This window comes from Nerophis lumbriciformis, linkage group LG01, assembly GCF_033978685.3.
Source record: "Nerophis lumbriciformis linkage group LG01, RoL_Nlum_v2.1, whole genome shotgun sequence".
Classification (NCBI taxonomy): domain Eukaryota; kingdom Metazoa; phylum Chordata; class Actinopteri; order Syngnathiformes; family Syngnathidae; genus Nerophis; species Nerophis lumbriciformis.
Window position 1 is genome coordinate 17,434,981 of NC_084548.2, and position 18,439 is coordinate 17,453,419.

The 18,439-nt window shown below is 40.8% G+C and overlaps 1 protein-coding gene across 3 annotated transcripts in view; it reads right to left on the reverse strand.

Moving 5' to 3' along the window:
* Window positions 1-18,439, reverse strand: part of cntn3a.1 (contactin 3a, tandem duplicate 1) — a 228,057-nt gene that overhangs the window by 150,196 nt on the left and 59,422 nt on the right. For all 3 annotated transcript variants that reach the window (XR_009816915.1, XR_009816916.1, XM_061976479.1), the window contains exon 3: window positions 7,554-7,686. Coding sequence is in view for 1 of the 3 variants with exons in the window: in XM_061976479.1 (XP_061832463.1) it covers window positions 7,554-7,686 (133 nt within the window). In the remaining 2 variants the exon portion in view is untranslated. The remainder of the gene's footprint in view (window positions 1-7,553; window positions 7,687-18,439) is intronic.

Sequence of the window (18,439 nt, forward strand, 5' to 3'; positions counted from 1 at the left end):
ATTTTTTTGCTGGGTATTGTGGCCAAACAGCTCAATTTTTGTGTCATCTGACATCACATGGAGCAAAGTTCTGTGGTCAAATGAAACAAAAATTGAGCTGTTTGGCCACAATACCCAGCAATATGTTTGGAGGAGAAAAGGTGAGGCCTTTAATCCCAGGAACATCATGCCTACCGTCAAGCATGGTGGCGGTAATATTATGCTAAACTGGTGCTTTACAGAGAATAAATGGGACAATGAAAAAGGAGCATCACCTCCAAATTCTTCAGGACAACCTAAAATCATCAGCCCGGAGGTTGGGTCTTGGGCGCAGTTGGGTGTTCCAACAGGACAATGACCCCACCCAAACACACGTCAAAAGTGGTAAAGGAATGGCTAAATCAGGCTAGAATTAAGGTTTTTATTTATTTTATTCACAAAGTTCTGACTTAAACATGTGGTCAATGCTGAAGAAACAAGTCCATGTCAGAAAACCAACACATTTAGCTGAACTGCACCAATTTTGTCAAGAGGAGTGGTCAAAAATTCAACCAGAAGCTTGCCAGAAGCTTGTGGATGGCTACAAAAAGCACCTTATTGCAGTGAAACTTGCCAAGGGACATGTAACCAAATATTAACATCGCTGTATGTATACTTTTTGACCCAGCAGATTTGGTCACATTTTCAGTAGACCCATAAAACATTCATAAAATAACCAAACTTCATGAATGTTTTTTGTGACCAACAAGTATGTGCTTCAATCACTCTATCACAAAAAAATAAGAGTTGTAGAAATTATTTGAAACTCAAGACAGCCATGACATTATGTTCTTTACAAGTGTATGTAAACTTTTGACCACGGCTGTATATTATCATCACATTTTAAAGAGAATTCTGATGTTAAAAGATCACACATGTAGTTGTAACACTGCATCTATGCAGATAGTATTTAGGGGCAGCTAAACGCATACCGTATTTTTCCGACTATAAGTCGCAGTTTTTTTCATAGTTTGACCGGGGGTGCGACTTATACTCAGGAGCGCCTTATGTGTGAAATTATTAACACATTACCGTAAACAATCAAATAATATTATTTAGCTCATTCACGTAAGAGACTAGACGTATAAGATTTCATGGGATTTAGCGATTAGGAGTGACAGATTGTTTGGTAAACGTATAGCATGTTCTATATGTTATAGTTATTTGAATGACTCTTACCATAATATGGGTAGCTTTAGACCAATTATTTTGTACATACCAGGCACGTTCTCAGTTGGTTATTTATGTGTCATATAACGTACACTTATTCAGCCTGTTGTTCACTATTCTTTATTTATTTTAAATTGCCTTTCAAATGTGTATTCTTGGTGTTGGGTTTTATCAAATAAATTTCCCCAAAAAATGCGACTTATACTCCTGTGCGACTTACATATGTTTTTTTCCTTCTTTATTATGCATTTTCGGCCGGTGCAACTTATACTCCGGAGCGACTTATACTCCGAATAATACGGTAACTAGTTTGAGTCAGATTTCTGTTTAGCAGCGATCACAGAATGCAACAGGAAACTTAAAACCAGAACCAGCTTTATTGGCCAAGTATGTTTAACACACAATGAATTCGACTTGGTAGACTATCCTCTCTTTGTTCAATGCAATAAATAAAGAAAAACGCAGCAACTCCAAGAGTGTGCAGTACCAATGATTGCCACAGTGTATCTGTAATCTGATGCTGTGTTCATTTTTGGCTAAATATGGGGGCTCATTCCTTGTTTTTTTATTACAACAAATAATCTGGTTGTGTAGGAGCCACATCATTGCATCACGTGTCCACGGGTGGCAGTATAACATTGGTTATAAATGCACAGGTGTTGGGACTTTGGAATTAGAAATGGGATTTTTGGAAAGTCGGATTTTGAAGAGCCGCTCCGTTCAAAGAATTGGTCAAAAGACCAGCTCGTTAGTATAGTTCTTTTTTTTTTAACTGTTATTTTTAATCAAGGAAACAATTATAGCAGTTATAAGATAACATGTGGAACGGAATCATTTACATTTACACAACTAAGAATAAAATGCATGTATGTATATAAAAAGTAAAAAAAATAAAAAATAAAACTAAAAAAAAATTTGATACCTTAAAGGCCTACTGAAACCCACTACTACCAACCACGCAGTCTGATAGTTTATACATCAATGATGAAATCTTAACATTGCAACACATGCCAATACGGCCGGGTTAGCTTACTAAAGTGCAATTTTAAATTTCGCGCAAAATATCCTGCTGAAAACGTCTCGGTATGATGACGTCAGCGCGTTACGTCACGGATTATAGAGGACATTTTGGGACAGCATGGTGGCCAACTATTAAGTCGTCTGTTTTCATTGCAAAATTCCACAGTATTCTGGACATCTGTGTTGGTGAATCTTTTGCAATTTGTTCAATGAACAATGGAGACAGCAAAGAAGAAAGATGTAGGTGGGAAGCGGTGTATTGCGGCCGACTGCAGCAACACAAACACAGCCGGTGTTTCATTGTTTACATTCCCGAAAGATGACAGTCAAGCTTTACCATTGGCTTGTGGAGAACTGGGACAACAGAGACTCTTACCAGGAGGACTTTGAGTTGGATGCGCAGGCGCGGTACCGTGAGTACGCATGCAGCTGCGGCTTCCAAACATTTGATCGCTTGCCCGTACGTGCGTGCCGCTATGTGCATGTCACGTACGTAACTTTGGGGAAATATATGTGCTGTATGAACTTTGGGGAGGTGAACGGTACTTTGGGCTGTGGGATTGAGTGTGTTGTGCAGGTGTTTGAGTTGTATTGGTGGGTTATATGGACGGGAGGGGGGAGGTGTTTGTTGTGCGGTATTAATTTGTGGCATATTAAATATAAGCCTGGTTGTGTTGTGGCTAATAGAGCATATATATGTCTTGTGTTTATTTACTGTTTTAGTCATTCCCAGCTGAATATCAGGTCCCACCCGCCTCTCACAGCATCTTCCCTATCTGAATCGCTCCCACTGACCTCTAGTCCTTCACTCTCACTTTCCTCATCCACAAATCTTTCATCCTCGCTCAAATTAATGAGGAAATTGTCGCTTTCTCGGTCCGAATCGCTCTCGCTGCTGGTGGCCATGATTGTAAATAATGTGCAGATGTGAGGAGCTCCACAACCTGTGACGTCACGCTACTTGTCTGCTACTTCCGGTTCAGGCAAGGCTTTTTTATCAGCGACCAAAAGTTGCGAACTTTATCGTCGATGTTCTCTACTAAATCCTTTCAGCAAAAATATGGCAATATCGCGAAATGATCAAGTATGACACATAGAATGGACCTGCTATCCCCGTTTAAATAAGAAAATCGCATTTCAGGAGGCCTTTAAAAACATGAATACAACATTGTATGCAATATTACCTGTTGTGTGCCCACTTGAAATACTAATTAACCAGACAAGTGGATAAAAATAAATAAATAAAAACAATAAAAAGTAAAAATTATTTACAAAAAATGTGAATCCAAGTGCTGCTATGTTTTCTTTGACTCTGACTCATTATTTAGTCCATTTGCCAGTCGGGTGACTCTATTTCTTCATGTGCATTCTCATCTTTGAAAAGACCATGTTATTGAATGGGAAGCTCACCCAACTAAGATTCACTAAACCCAATCCCAATGTCTCAGTGAGTGCAGGAGAAATAAATGAGGAAAGTATGAGAGTAAGACTTACAGTATACTCCCAAAAAATGTTCATACATTGTATAAAAAGCCACAGTATGTTGCCTACTCAGTGTTGATTACCTCTCAAATACAACAGCTTCTATATTTGACTCTCTCCAAATGCACTGGTTTTAATAAAGAGAGCAAAGTGGGCAGCACTGAAAAAAAAGAGAGGGAATGAAGAGACATATGCAGCAGAGCGGTGCTCAACAGCAGATTAGATGATTAGATTGATTTAGTGATTTGGTTTTGCAGATGGAGTGCCGCCACATGAGACAAATCGGGAACCGCTGGTAACAATTTGAGGCAGGCTTTGGCTCGATATAGTAGTTTCATTGGGTAGCTTTAGACCAATTAATTTGTACTTGGTGCCCCTAAAATAGACCTGCATATATTTGAGGCATATGGTGCCCTGCTGCCGATCCACCCAGGTACCCGAAGCCGATAAAAGTGACATAACTGTCAAAGTGATGACATTAATATGTTGTATGTTCTTATTAAGCAATAATTGCCATCTGAATATCCCTGAAGTGCTATCTATGACAAAAGAGGCACAGTTTGTGAGCAATTTAAAGGAGGTGTATCAGATGTTACGTGGCACTTGTTGCAATTAAAGGTAATACATGATACATTTATTGCGACAATGGGCGGGGCTTCATCTTGTGGCATAAAAAGACTTATAATCGTTTTTAACAAAAACAAAAAATAACTGGACAGTCCACGCAAAATACCGAACCACTAACCTGCATATGTTTCTCTGCGTTCAATTTGATTTAAATCCGTCAAGCATCACCCTTCAATGGTTGAATCTACTTTACACGCTGAATAAGCTGCTGTTATGAGAGGTGTTTCAACCTATCAGACGTTAAATGCTTGGCTATTTGTGTTAACCTACAATGTGCAGAACCACGACCCAAATGATGGATTGTGGGTTTGATGCAATTGAAAGCACATTCTTGTTTGTCATTTGTTCTCATTTGTCATCATTTTTACCAAAAAGGTACTGGGAATTACAGTAATTGTTACTAACAAAAAAAGTGGAGGCAGTCAGAACCACACAGCTTGAAGAACATGAACAACAGTAAACTAACAAAGTGTTTGGCGCTGCACAATTTTTGACACATCATTTATTTATTTCGAGACGTTTAACATTAGTATCTGTCCTACTAACAAGCACGGTCTGATGCAAGATTGTCTTAAGTTATTTTACAGGCATTTATTCAATTGTCCATCCATCCATCCATCTTCTTCCGCTTATCCGAGGTCGGGTCGCAGGGGCAGCAGCCTAAGCAGGGAAGCTCAGACTTCCCTCTCCCCAGCCACTTCGTCCAGCTCCTCCTGGGGGATCCCGAGGCGTTCCCAGGCCAGCCGGGAGAGATAGTCTTCCCAACGTGTCCTGAGTCTTCCCCGTGGCCTCCTACCGGTCGGACGTGCCCTAAACACCTCCCTAGGGAGGCTTTCGGGTGGCATCCTGACCAGATGCCCGAACCACCTCATCTGGCTCCTCTCGATGTGGAGGAGCAGCGGTTTTACTTTGAGCTCCTCCCGGATGACAGAGCTTCTCACCCTATCTCTAAGGGAGAGCCCCGCCACCCGGCGGAGGAAACTCATTTTGGCCGCTTGTACCCGTGATCTTGTCCTTTCGGTCATGACCCAAAGCTCATGACCATAGGTGAGGATGGGAACGTAGATCGACCGGTAAATCGAGAGCTTTGCCTTCCGGCTCAGCTCCTTCTTCACAACAACGGATCGATACAGCTTCCGCATTACTGAAGACGCCGCACCGATCCGCCTGTCGATCTCACGATCCACTCTTCCCTCACTCGTGAACAAGACTCCGAGGTACTTGAACTCCCCCACTTGGGGCAAGATCTCCTCCCCAACCCGGAGATGGCCCTCCACCCTTTTCCGTGCGAGAACCATGGACTCGGACTTGGTGGTGCTGATTCTCATCCCAGTCGCTTCACACTCGGCTGTGAACCGATCCAGTGAGAGCTGCAGATCTTGGCCAGATGAAGCCATTAGGACCACATAATCTGCAAATAGCAGAGACGTAATCCTGCAGCCACCAAACCAGATACCCTCAACGCCCTGACTGCGCCTAGAAATTCTGTCCATAAAGGTTATGAACTGAATCGGTGACAAAGGAGTCCAACCCTCACTGGAAACGGGTCCGACTTACTGCCGGCAATGCGGACCAAGCTCTGACACTGATCATACAGGGAGCGGACCGCCACAATAAGACAGTCCGTTACCCCATACTCTCTGAGCACTCCCCACAGGACTTCCCGGGGTACACGGTTGAATGCTTTCTCCAAGTCCACAAAGCACATGTAGACTGGTTGGGCAAACTCCCATGCACCCTCAAGGACCCTGCCGAGAGTATAGAGCTGGTCCACAGTTCCACGACCAGGACGAAAACCACACTGTTCCTCCTGAATCCGAGGTTCGACTATCCGGCGTAGCCTCCTCTCCAGTACACCTGAATAGACCTTACCGGGGAAGGCTTATTCAACTGTAATAATAATAATTATGTACACCCAAAACATTGCTGAACAAGCGCAGAGGAACAAAAACAGCCCTTCAAATGGCCATGAACTTTAGATCCTGGTAAATACTTTTCCTGGAACCTTTGTTTCCTGTGGCTCATTGAATTTAATGTTTGCACAGAAGGAACTTTTATGTAAATTAGGTGAATGGCGTTACGAAAGCAACATTCATGATTGGGCTGTAAAAATGCCACTTAATGTATTCACATTTTAGAAAAGATAGCTGTGAATATGATTTCTGTAGGAATAGCCATTGATAGTATATGATGGATATGTTTATTGTGTGACACAGCCATTGAAGGACATTTTATCGCTTATTATATATCAGTGAACACATTCAACAATAGCTGCCGTCAGCATCATCTTCTTCTAGTCAGTCAGGGTTGGGGGTGTACTCATTCAGCCATTAATTCTGACTTCCTCATTTTGATGAAAAAAATCACCACAAACTGTTTCATTCATTTTTGTTTTGTAGGTTAAATGTTTTATATATTCTGTTACTGAGTTAATGTTGCTGATAAATTTGGGTTAATTATTTTTTATTTTTGTTGTTTATGTTTATTCTCATTTTTCAGTATTAAATGGTTCAAGTCAGTCAAAAAATGTTTATAAGTTAAATAGGATTTCCTTTTATTAATTCTGGCAAATTGATAGACTTTAAATCTTTAAAACACATTGTTAATAAAGGTATTCTTTGTTGTTCATTTATTATTTCCTTTAATGTTAAAGATACAATGTTATGATGTAGATGTGTACTTATAACAATTATATAGACACATTATACTATTTATAGTGGCCACAGAGAGTGTGTGTGTGTGGACGGGTGGGGTGGATGGGGGGGTGGAGTTGTCTTAAACTTAGGGGTGGGTGGCGTAACAAAAAATAATTGAGAAGCACTGCGCTTGAGTAACAATAATACATTTTCAAACATTTTAGTAATCAGGATGTATCTTAAATCATTCAGGGAGTAACACATCCCCATGTTCTTACCTTTTTGGTACTTGCTTTTGTGTATTTGGGATTCTCTTAAGTCCAGAAAATTTGAAATCGAACCATTGCGGCATGGCGGAGATATTAATGAAACAATCTTCCCTTCTTTAAAACATGCTCCAAACGAGCCGTTTTGACTTTTAGACTTTAGTGATATTGTTGTACCTTAGTTTTGTCAACAGATATCTCCATATATGGTACAGTTTTACCCAAAGAGCTTTGCGCAAGTCCGCCATTTTTATTCAGTTGTACTCAATAAGTGTTTTAAATGTAGAAAAAAAGATATAATACGACCCCTTTAAGTGAAACCTGCAGGCTTTACCTGTAGGAGGGTGAGGGATGTCCCTGGGCCTCACAGCTAAACACAACTTCTCTTCGATTCTCTCCATGCTGAAGGGGAAACACAACACTGCCAGGTTGTTTGGTGAACACAGGTCTCAGCAAAACTCTGTTTCCTGTGTAGAGGAACAAAACAAATATGTCAGAAGAGCCTGAAACATGTGTTGTGTGAGCATGAAGGTACATTTAAGCAAATTAAATATGATTAAATAGCTCAAAATTATTTACCTTTGCCTACAAAGCTTACACTGTATAAGTCACAACATCAAGTGTAATAACCTTAAAGGGATTTGGATCAAACAACAACAAAAGAAGAACAAGTTGGGGGATGAAAACTAAGTTGTGTGATTTCCAGTGCAAAATGATCTTCTAACTTATTAGACTGCTGAATATAAGATACCTTGCAGTACATCTATCGCAGAAAGTAAACCATTTGAGTAATTGTAAAGGGAATTCATGAGGCTTATGAGAATGTATTTGCATTCCTATAACTTCACAGAAATGTGTCGGAACTGTAGGTAAGATGTTATTTGTACGAAAGTCGAGTATCCCTTAAGTCTCTGGAGCACTGGGAGTACAAGGTTTATCCACAAAAATAACTCAGAGAGGGTGGAGATGTTTGACAAGGGGCCTTGTGTGCTGATTGTTCACCTCCGCAAGGATAAGCCTCTCGGAAAGTTACACGGGATAAAAGGCTGCTCGCTGTGATCTTTGTTAGAGGACGCATGTAGGTTGAAGTCAGGCAGAAAAAGGATAGATTAAGAGAGATGTGTCTATGAATATAATTGCCAACAATGATTGTATATCATTTCCATTAAATTCCGGACTATAGGCCGCTATTTTCTTCCTCGGCTTTGAACCCTGCGGCTTACAAAACGGTGCGGTTCATTTACAGATTTTTCTTTGCTGACGGTCATATTGCATATAGCTTTACTAAAACACAGCAAATACATTGAATAGGTGTGTTACAGTTTGTAATATGCCCCCATTTGTTTGACGAATTCGCTCACTGCAGGTGCAGCTATGCTGCATTGCCCTTTTGTCTTTTAGCCGTCCACACTCCATTGCGATTCTCCTCGTATGGATTCTTCATTCATCATTCCAAGCAGCGTCTGTAAGTTTACAGTATATCTAAAACAATTCGTACTTGCTAAACCGTCCCATGTGTGATGTCTGCCGTAGTGTTTTCAAGCATTACTGTATGTGCTATCGTAATAAAATGAAACTGGCGTCGTTAGCGTTAGCTAATATGCAAACACGTTTACGAGTGTCTTTGTCAGTAATATTAACTTACAATGGCATTCCTTTTGTGTTGTTTCAGTTTTGTAAATTGACCAAAACTTCACCGTAGACTTATTGAATGTTTAACTGATTGTAACGTTAGCTTCCACAGCGAGTGGGTCCAAGACGATGACTTCTGTTTTGTTTGATCAGCCATTTTACTGCCATGTTACAGACACCGTTTGGAAACAATTAAGGTATGTTTATAAACAATAACAAAATATTCCCGCGTATATAACTCATTTGACAATGTATATATCTGCGGCTTATAGTCTGGTGCGGCTAATATATGGAGAAATATTTTTTTCTTTTAAAATGTAGTGGGTACGTCTTATATCCCGGTGCACTCTATATATATACCGGAAAATACGGTAATTTGCCAACTTTAACAATCAACATCAAACTCAAGCAAAAATAGTTTATAAATGATACAAATCACAATTCTGAAGATTTATCTTAAAATCAAGAACTAAACATGAATGATTCTAAGGGTTATTGTGAATTAACTGAAAAACAAACTAAATTAGTTAATCCATAAAATATTGTGTTATTAAATCAAGAGTATTTTTTGACTAAAAAGTGCTATTAGGTAAAAATTAGGTTTATTGCTAAAAACTAACCTATAAATTCTTTGACCACCAATATACTGTAGATATTAGGACACATCTTCAAATTGCAGCAAAGACAGCACTGAACTGACTTGTATGTTGGCAGCACCATGCCAACTTTAGCATAATGGTGAATAAGTGTCAGAATAATAAGAAGGGATTGAGCTCTAGAGCTTTGTGCCTGAAGGCTCGGTTCACACTGATGCAAACTCTCTGAAACTCATTTGTTGCTCTCACGGGATGTGAGCCTGGCTTGCCTACCTGTAGTCAAACATTCAGAGTCTACCTACTGAACCAGGCAGATCAGTCTGAAACCGACAGACTAAGAAGACTGCATATTTGTTTTTGAGGGAAGATTTAATTTCTGCACCCGAGTAGTTGATTTTAACGGGCCATCGGTGCATACTGGAAATACATCGGACAAGTAACAAGAGTTGACGGATGTCACCTATTTGAAGATCTGAGATGGCGTGAAGCCAGAATCTTACGGCGCCACCAGCTCTGAGCACCCCCAGGCACAGAAAGCAAAATGATGAAAAACTACTCTATCAGGGTATTGCACTGATCCAAAATCCTGACACAAAGTTCTCCACACAGTGCTGCAGGACAGAGATGGAGGTCATTATGAAAGGGTCTTTAAAGAAAATAGGTCGCCTCCATTCTTATCAGTTACCTGCTGCGAGGTGGTGATAATATTGCAGTCATTTCAGAGGAACTCTCAAACAAACCAAAACTCAGCTTGCTAGAGGAGGTGGAAGGAATGGAGGTGAGTTGTTTTGGAGGCTGAAATAAAAACTAATCTTAAATCCAATACTAGCTGACAGCAAATGAATACCTCCAGCTTACCTCAGCATGAATAAACAGGCGCGTAGGGAGTCAGCTGTAGGGGAGGTATCGGGTGTTTGAGAGGTCCCAAATCCATTCGTTTCAGCTCAAGGTTTTATGCATCAAACAAAAAAAAATCTTGCTTTTAGAAGCATCTTTTCCCTCTGTCCGAGCCGATAACGGACACCTATGGGAACTCTCACATTCAGAGACTACTAATATTATTTCAAGTATTAGGTTGTTTGAGGTGTGATATAAATTCAAGTACATTTCATCCATATATGTGAAATATTCAAGGAACTTATTAATATTATAGATCATATAAAAGGACAAAGCCCAAGCGGGTGACTTTTCCAAAAGGCTATGCTGCGGTGACTTTGGGCAGGGTTCAACAGCTCTTACTATACCAAAAGAGAAATTGAACCAATATTCTCCAGCAATATCCAAGCATGTCACACCATGTTAGCGCAAATCAAAAGTAGTACTTATGAAATCCAATAATACCCTTGCATGAAGGGTATCCAATACCATATTCACTGGGGATACTGAATATGGGACTAGCAAATGAAAGCCTTTTTTTTATTATTTCTATTGACCCCACACATAAAGCAAGAAACATATTGCTTCAGTATAACCATTTGTCATCCAATTTAAGTATGACGTCTTGCCTTTCTCTCTCAGTATTGTTGACAAGGTTATTAGCTGTCACCTACCAACTAATATGTTTACATTAATAGGGAAATCCATTAACAGTTAAAACATAAGCCTTTTTACCACTAATACGTCATATTACCTTAGTTAATCATAAATCCTGACATTTCTATAGTAAAGATGGATTATTCAGATAATATTGATGACATATGGCAGACTGAAAATTTAAGTATTATTAAAAATGAAATATGCATAAATACTGGGATATGGACACCATTCGCAGGGAAGTACTGTTAAAAATTACAGAACTTCAAAGATGCAATAAAATACTTGTTGAAAGTATTCTGAGGAGCTTCTACCATGTTTTGATAAATTAGTGTGGTAAGTCAATATTTAAAATTCTATTCATCTTTTGGGATGTACTGTACATCAGTGGTCCCCAACCACCGGGCCGCGGCATGGTACCGGTCCGTGGGATACACTTACAATTAGTGCACCAACCCAAAAAACCTCCCTCCCCCATTTACACTCATTCACACTCATTCGCACAAAAGGGTTGTTTCTTTCTGTTATTAATATTTCTGGTTCCTACATTATATATCAATATAGATCAATACAGTCTGCAGGGATACATACAGTCCGTAAGCACACATGATTGTATATTTTTATGACAAAAAAAACAAAAAAAACATACCATACCCCCCCCCCCCCCCAGGTCATGTTGTGCTTTTGTGTAAACCGTTATACTATTTTTTTAAACTACATTTCAAAAAAGGAAAAATGCTGAAAGGTAATTTTTCAATCAGAAACATTATCAAATTAAAAAAATATGTTTAAATTAATGTTTAATAATGTTTACAAACAATGTTTAGGTAACTGTAACAAAGTAGACAAGTTCAACAGGAAAACATTTGAATGGTCTGAAGAAATATATTTATTAGGAAAGGACATTTCCTTGTTGATTTAAGTAAAGCATTAATAGTTCTTGTAGCCCCAATCTTAATCCCTACTAAACAATGTGCACACTGCTTTCCCCTAGATTTAGTTGTCAGTGGGACTTTTAGAAGGTTCCTGAAACCTTATCGGAAGCAGGCTGTGCTGTCAAACACTGATTGGTTTTACACAGTTGGGGGGCGTTCCTAAAATTTATTTTTCGAACACCAACCACTATTACAGACAGAGTATAAACGCCAACTTGTTTATTTTTCATTTCTTGTGTATTTCTAATACAACATATTTGAAAACAGACAAAAGAATAAAGTAACTTTAAATTTGCAAGACCTTTTATGGGGTATCTGTGTGCTGAAGAACGCTAACCAGTGAAACTGTCTTGCAGTGTTTTTACTCAGCCGTAGTCTTTAAACAGTTCAATGTTGTTGATTATTTTTTACAAACTTCATTTCAATATACGCAAAGCTATGAGAAGTTGACAAAGTATTCAGCCGGACTCGATGCAGGGACCTCATCTGCTTATTATTCTGAAACTTTGTTGTATATATGTGAAATAAAGTATGTGAGTGGTTTAAATGTAAAATCACATCAAATATGAACTATTTACTTTATTACTTGCTGTAAAAATAGTCAGTGACATGCCTTTTATGTAGTTATTAGCCTTAACCCGAGTGAACCGAATGCTAATGCTAACAAGCTAATGCTAAATCCGATGTGTACCAGGAGCTTAAAGTTAATGAGCTTTTGGTGGAAAAGGGCCATTTGTTCGTTTAAGTATCGGACCCTCACTCAATGCATTTGGTGTGGTTACTTGGTACGTACGCCTCTGAGTACCGGCTATCAATCAATCCATCCCACGTCTTCTGCTTATCCAGGGTCAGATTGAGATGACAGCAGCCTAAGCAGAGAAACACATAATTCCCTCTCCGCAGATAATACATCCAGCTGCTCCTGGGAGATCCTGACGCATTCCCAGGCCAGTTAAGAGAAACACTCTCCAACGTGTTCTGGGTTTTCCCCGTAGCCTCCCGATGCCTTCTCCGTGTAGGCGTAAATGAGGCATCCTAAACAGATGCCAGAGCCACATTATCCGGCTCTTTGCAATATGAAGGACCAGCAGCTACACTCCCAGATGATAGAGCCTCTCACCCTTTCTTTGATGGAGAGCCAAGTCCCCCTAAAGACTTGTTTCATCTGCTTATACTCGAAATCTTTCTGTTCAGTCACTACCCAAAGCTCGTAAATATGGGTGAAGGTTCTTAACAGGTAAATCGAGAGTTTTGCCTTTCAGCTCAGCTCTGTCTTCGGACTGAGGCAAAGTCCACAGTACTGATGATAGCGAATTCGCCTGTTGATCTTGCGATCCATCCTTTCCAAACTATAGATCAAGACTCCGGTTACTTTGGAGAGGATCTGCTTCCCGACCTTTTTTCCCCTATGCGTGAAAATGATGTTTGTTATGGATAATCTGCAAACCATTCAGAAGTCTAGAGGGGGTACTATGTACTGCTGTTTGGTGCATAAGCGCAAACAACAGGATCCATAATTCCACAATAAGGCAGAGGGAGACGACCCTCTTATCCACTGGGTTAAACTCCAATATAGAGGCACTAAGCTGTGGGGCAACAAGTATTGCCACCACTGCCCATCCCTTCTTACCCCTCGCAACACAACAGTGGAAAAGACTCTGACTCCTCTTGAGAGGATTGGTTCCAGAACACTTGTCGTGCACCAAGGTGAGTCTGACTGTGTCTAGCCGTAACTCAAACATCAGCTCAAGCTCCTTCCCCACCAGAGAGTAGGGCTGGACAATTAATACAATTTTAATCTCGATTTCGATTTTGCCTTCCCATGATCATAATAATATTACAATCGGAAAAAAAACGATTATGGGCAGCGCAACGTGCATGTAAATTCCTGAGCTTGTAACGGTGAAACGGATGAGTGATTGTATGAGTAAAAAAAGAGCACATCTCCTCAAAGTTTAAAATCTTACTGGGGATGTCACGGTATGAAACTTTCTTATCAAGGTTATTGTGAACAACATTATCACGGTTATCAATAATTATCGCGGTATTTTTAAATGTGCTCAAAATTTTCAAAAAGTACTTATACTGAAATATTTTAACCAATTGTAATAAAAAACAAACAACACATTCAAAATGATTTCCTTTGTAGAAGAAACATTATTGTAGATAAGAAAACTGTCTTTCATGTACCTGAAGTAAACATTGAATGTGTATATGAAAGCAACACAAGTGCGTAGTATAAAGACAGAAACAAAATAACATAAAGTAACTAGATGAGGCAATTCCTGAAAGAATTGCGTGTGAATGCTCCAATGCTGAAGTTGAACTGAAATCCTGGAATTTTTTTTAGAATTGTTGAAGTAGAGCACATAATTCCTGAACAGGCTGAATATTTTGAAGTTGGAAGAGTTTGAATCAGATGGAAAATGTGGCGATTGTGGAACTTGTCCCATTGATTTAAATGAGAATTTCCCCAAAATTTGGGAAAAGCGGGAAAAGCGGGAATTTTTTTCAAAGTGGTAAAAAAAAATTGAATGGTCTGCATGAGTTGAAATGGTTGGTGTTGAAATTGGTCAAGAAATGTTGAAGTAGTAACATGTTGAATTGAGAAATGGTATTACGGAATGCTCTGCCATCCGGGGTAGCTCAAAGTAAAGCCGTTACTCCTCCACATCGAGAGGAGCCAGATGAGGTGGTTCGGGCATCTGGTCAGGATGCCACCCGAACGCCTCCCTAGGGAGATGTTAGGGCACGTCCTACCGGTAGGAGGCCACGGGGAAGACCCAGGACACGTTGGGAAGACTATGTCTCCCGGCTGGCCTGGGAACGCCTTGGGATCCCCCGGGAAGAGCTGGACGAAGTAGCTGGGGAGAGGGAAGTCTGGGCTTCCCTGCTTAGGCTGCTGCCCCCGCGACCCGACCTCGGATAAGCGGAAGAAGATGGATGGATGGTATTACGGAATTCCTGGAATTTCGGGAAAACCAGGAATCATTCCAGTTACTTAGTTTTTTTGTCCTGATTAAGAGGAATGTTTTGACGGTAAAAAAGTTGAAGTGGGTTGAAAAATGTGGGAAGGGTGGAAATAGGGCTTTGGAAAACCAGGAATTGTGGAAAATCCTGGAATTTTTTTGAACTTGGAAAAAGGGTAGTTTGACACAAAAAACATAAATGTGAAAATTGTGCAAGATGGCACCTTATGGCCATAAGACCTGACTGCACTTTTTGTCCATATAGATAAAAATAGAAAAATAGATCTAGTCCAACACATAGGGCTGCACGATTATGGTCAAAATAATAATCACAATTATTAATTGCGATTTTTCATAATGTTAGGTAAAACAGTGTTGGAGAGGGGTATGAACGCGACGCCGTCATGTAATTTGTAATAGGCTATAGATAAACGTTATCCATGTATTTAAAGACAAATATTTGTGCTTTTGTTCATTAATAGTATCAACGAGTCAGCTTTTTTTCATTGCATGATGCCTCTATCTCTATTTTTACATTTTCATAAAGAGGATTTTTTTTTAATTATGTACATTTTGTCTACATTGACATATACTAAATGTATGTAAATGTACATGCTATATTGGGACAGATCTATTAACAGTTTGAGCAGAAATTGTCGTATAGGAATTAACTACACCATAAAACATTAAAATGCTGTGTCACATGAGTGTTTTTTTAAAATAACTTTGTAACATGAAAAACCCACAAGTAATGTGAAAAACACAATGTTTACTTTTTGATATCAATATAAAACACAAAGCAGTTTGGCTAATGAACATGAAGTCAAATAAACAAGCTTTCTTCTCCAACAAAAGCATGTGGTTCAGTGCAACAGTTTTGGCCCAAAAAATGAACAGGAATGATACCACCTGCATCTAATACACAATCTTCGTACCTCAGCGTGTTGATACTTCACAGCCTCCGTTCAATTCGATGAGAAGACAAAACACTTTAGCGAGTATTGCTGGAATTGGAACACTGGCAAACTTAGCAGTTAATCAAAGGCCAAGTTACCATCCCAGTAAACAAACTTAAGACTTTATAAATAAATGGTGGCAAAATTCCCTACACGCCTCCTGCTGCATGTTTCCTCACGTCATTAACTCTCAGTCACAGCAGGTGAGAGGACACTGTGTTGAAAAAAATGAAAGCAACATTAAATATTTTTCTCCTGTGCTGTATACTTTTTGTGTGGGACAAATGAGTCAGTCTCCAGTATTGTCCACACTTGTCGCCTTCTAACAGCAATGCGCTCTTAAACGCATGCCAAGACTCTACGGTACAGAAGTGAAGCGGGGGAAATAAAGTGAAACGAAGCGGTCTGCGCTGTTTACTGAGGGAAAATCTCCCAGAGCAAGGTCCGTGTAGTTGCTTTGTAACATGTTTTGTCGAGCCAAACAGCGCTGGTGCGCATGCGGCAACTTTGTTTCCAGGAAGTAAGCAGTGTTGCCTTAAATGCATTATTAAAGGCCTACTGAAATGCGATTTTCTTATTTAAACGGGGATAGCAGGTCCATTCTATGTGTCATACTTGATCATTTCGCGATATTGTCATATTTTTGCTGAAAGGATTTAGTAGAGAACATCGACGATAAAGTTCGTAACTTTTGGTCGCTGATAAAAAAGCCTTGCCTGTACCGGAAGTGGCAGACGATATGCGCGTGACGTCACAGGTTGTGGAGCTCCTCACATCTGCACATTGTTTACAATCATGGCCACCAGCAGCGAGAGCGATTCGGACAGAGAAAGCGACGATTTCCCCATTAATTTGAGCGAGGATGAAAGATTCGTGGATGAGGAAAGTGAGAGTGAAGGACTAGAGGGCAGTGGGAGCGATTCAGATAGGGAAGATGCTGTGAGAGGCGGGTGGGACCTGATATTCAGCTGGGAATGACTAAAACAGTAAATAAACACAAGACATATATTTACTATACTAGCCACAACACAACCAGGCTTATATTTAATATGCCACAAATTAATCCCGCATAACAAACACCTACCCCCTCCCGTCCATATAACCCGCCAATACAACTCAAACACCTGCACAACACACTCAATCCCACAGCCCAAAGTACCGTTCACCTCCCCAAAGTTCATACAGCACATATATTTCCCCAAAGTCCCCAAAGTTACGTATGTGACTTGCACAGCGGCACGCACGTACGGGGGGGTGCATTCTACGGCGAGGGGTGCATTATCCGGCACAACACCTGCCGCAATACACCGCTTCCCACCTACAGCTTTCTTCTTTGCTGTCTCCATTGTTCATTGAACAAATTGCAAAAGATTCACCAACACAGATGTCCAGAATACTGTGGAATTTTGCGATGAAAACAGACAACTTAATAGCTGGCCACCATGCTGTCCCAAAATGTCCTCTACAATCCGTGACGTCACGCGCAGGCGTCATCATACCGAGACATTTTCAGCAGGATATTTCGCGCAAAATTTAAAATCGCACTTTAGTAAACTAACTCGGCCGTATTGGCATGTGTTGCAATGTTAAGATTTAATCATTGATATATAAACTATCAGACTGCGTGGTCGGTAGTAGTGGGTTTCAGTGTCTCGAAGGGATCACCACCTTATCGTGGTGAGGCACTTTGCGCGCCTCCATGACCCCTAGAGCTATGTCGGCTGGAGTCTCGCACTCCTGGCAGGGTCACCCAAGCCGAACAGGTCGAAGGGTAGAGACCAGACTAAGAGTGATCCCAAACCACAAGACCTCAACGGCAGAGCAGGCGGAGGGCGGTGGGTGTGAGAACCACCACAACGGCTGCAAAGGCGGAAGAAGGCGCCCCACAACCATGTGGGTTAAACCGGGAGGCAGTATGGCTACGGGAGTAAACCCCAAATGAAAAATCTGTGCTCCGGGGGCACACACATGGGCAGGTTTCCAGCAGACCGGATCTCTGGCTGACTGGATCTCTGTAAGTCCCCTGCAACTGCACTCACCTGAAGGTCGTCTCGAGTTTCTCTCGTGCCACTGGAATATGGTGGATGTGGCCAAGATTGTGGGGGAAGGAACTGCGCGCACCAGCTCTCACACAAATACACTCTTTGCGCAGGCTTCAGCTTCTTCCGAAAAGTCTCCTGGCGACAGGATAAAGCGACGGGGGCAGGTCAAGGATGTGACTGGAAGCTCCTAGCTTGAATCCTGCACAGAGGCGGCATGGGTGTGATGGTCGTTGTGAAGATTGGGATCAGGAACATGATCTTCCTTCGGCAGCTGCCCATGTGACTGAGCAGCCCTATTTAGGGTCCGCACTGCTCACCCCAAATTGGGGAAGGGTCCAGAAAAGGTGACCCAAAAATTGTTTGTTCCTCACACCTGGGTGGCAAACCGCAGCCACCAAGGCATCCCCTACTGCGGTCGAAAACATAACAAAGGAAAGTATATGACTATACACCTGGCTACCTGGAATGTCCGCACCCTCCTCGACACGCAGGATGGGACGGAGAGACCTCATAGACGGACGGCGCTCATAGCACATGAGCTCAAGAGATACAATGTC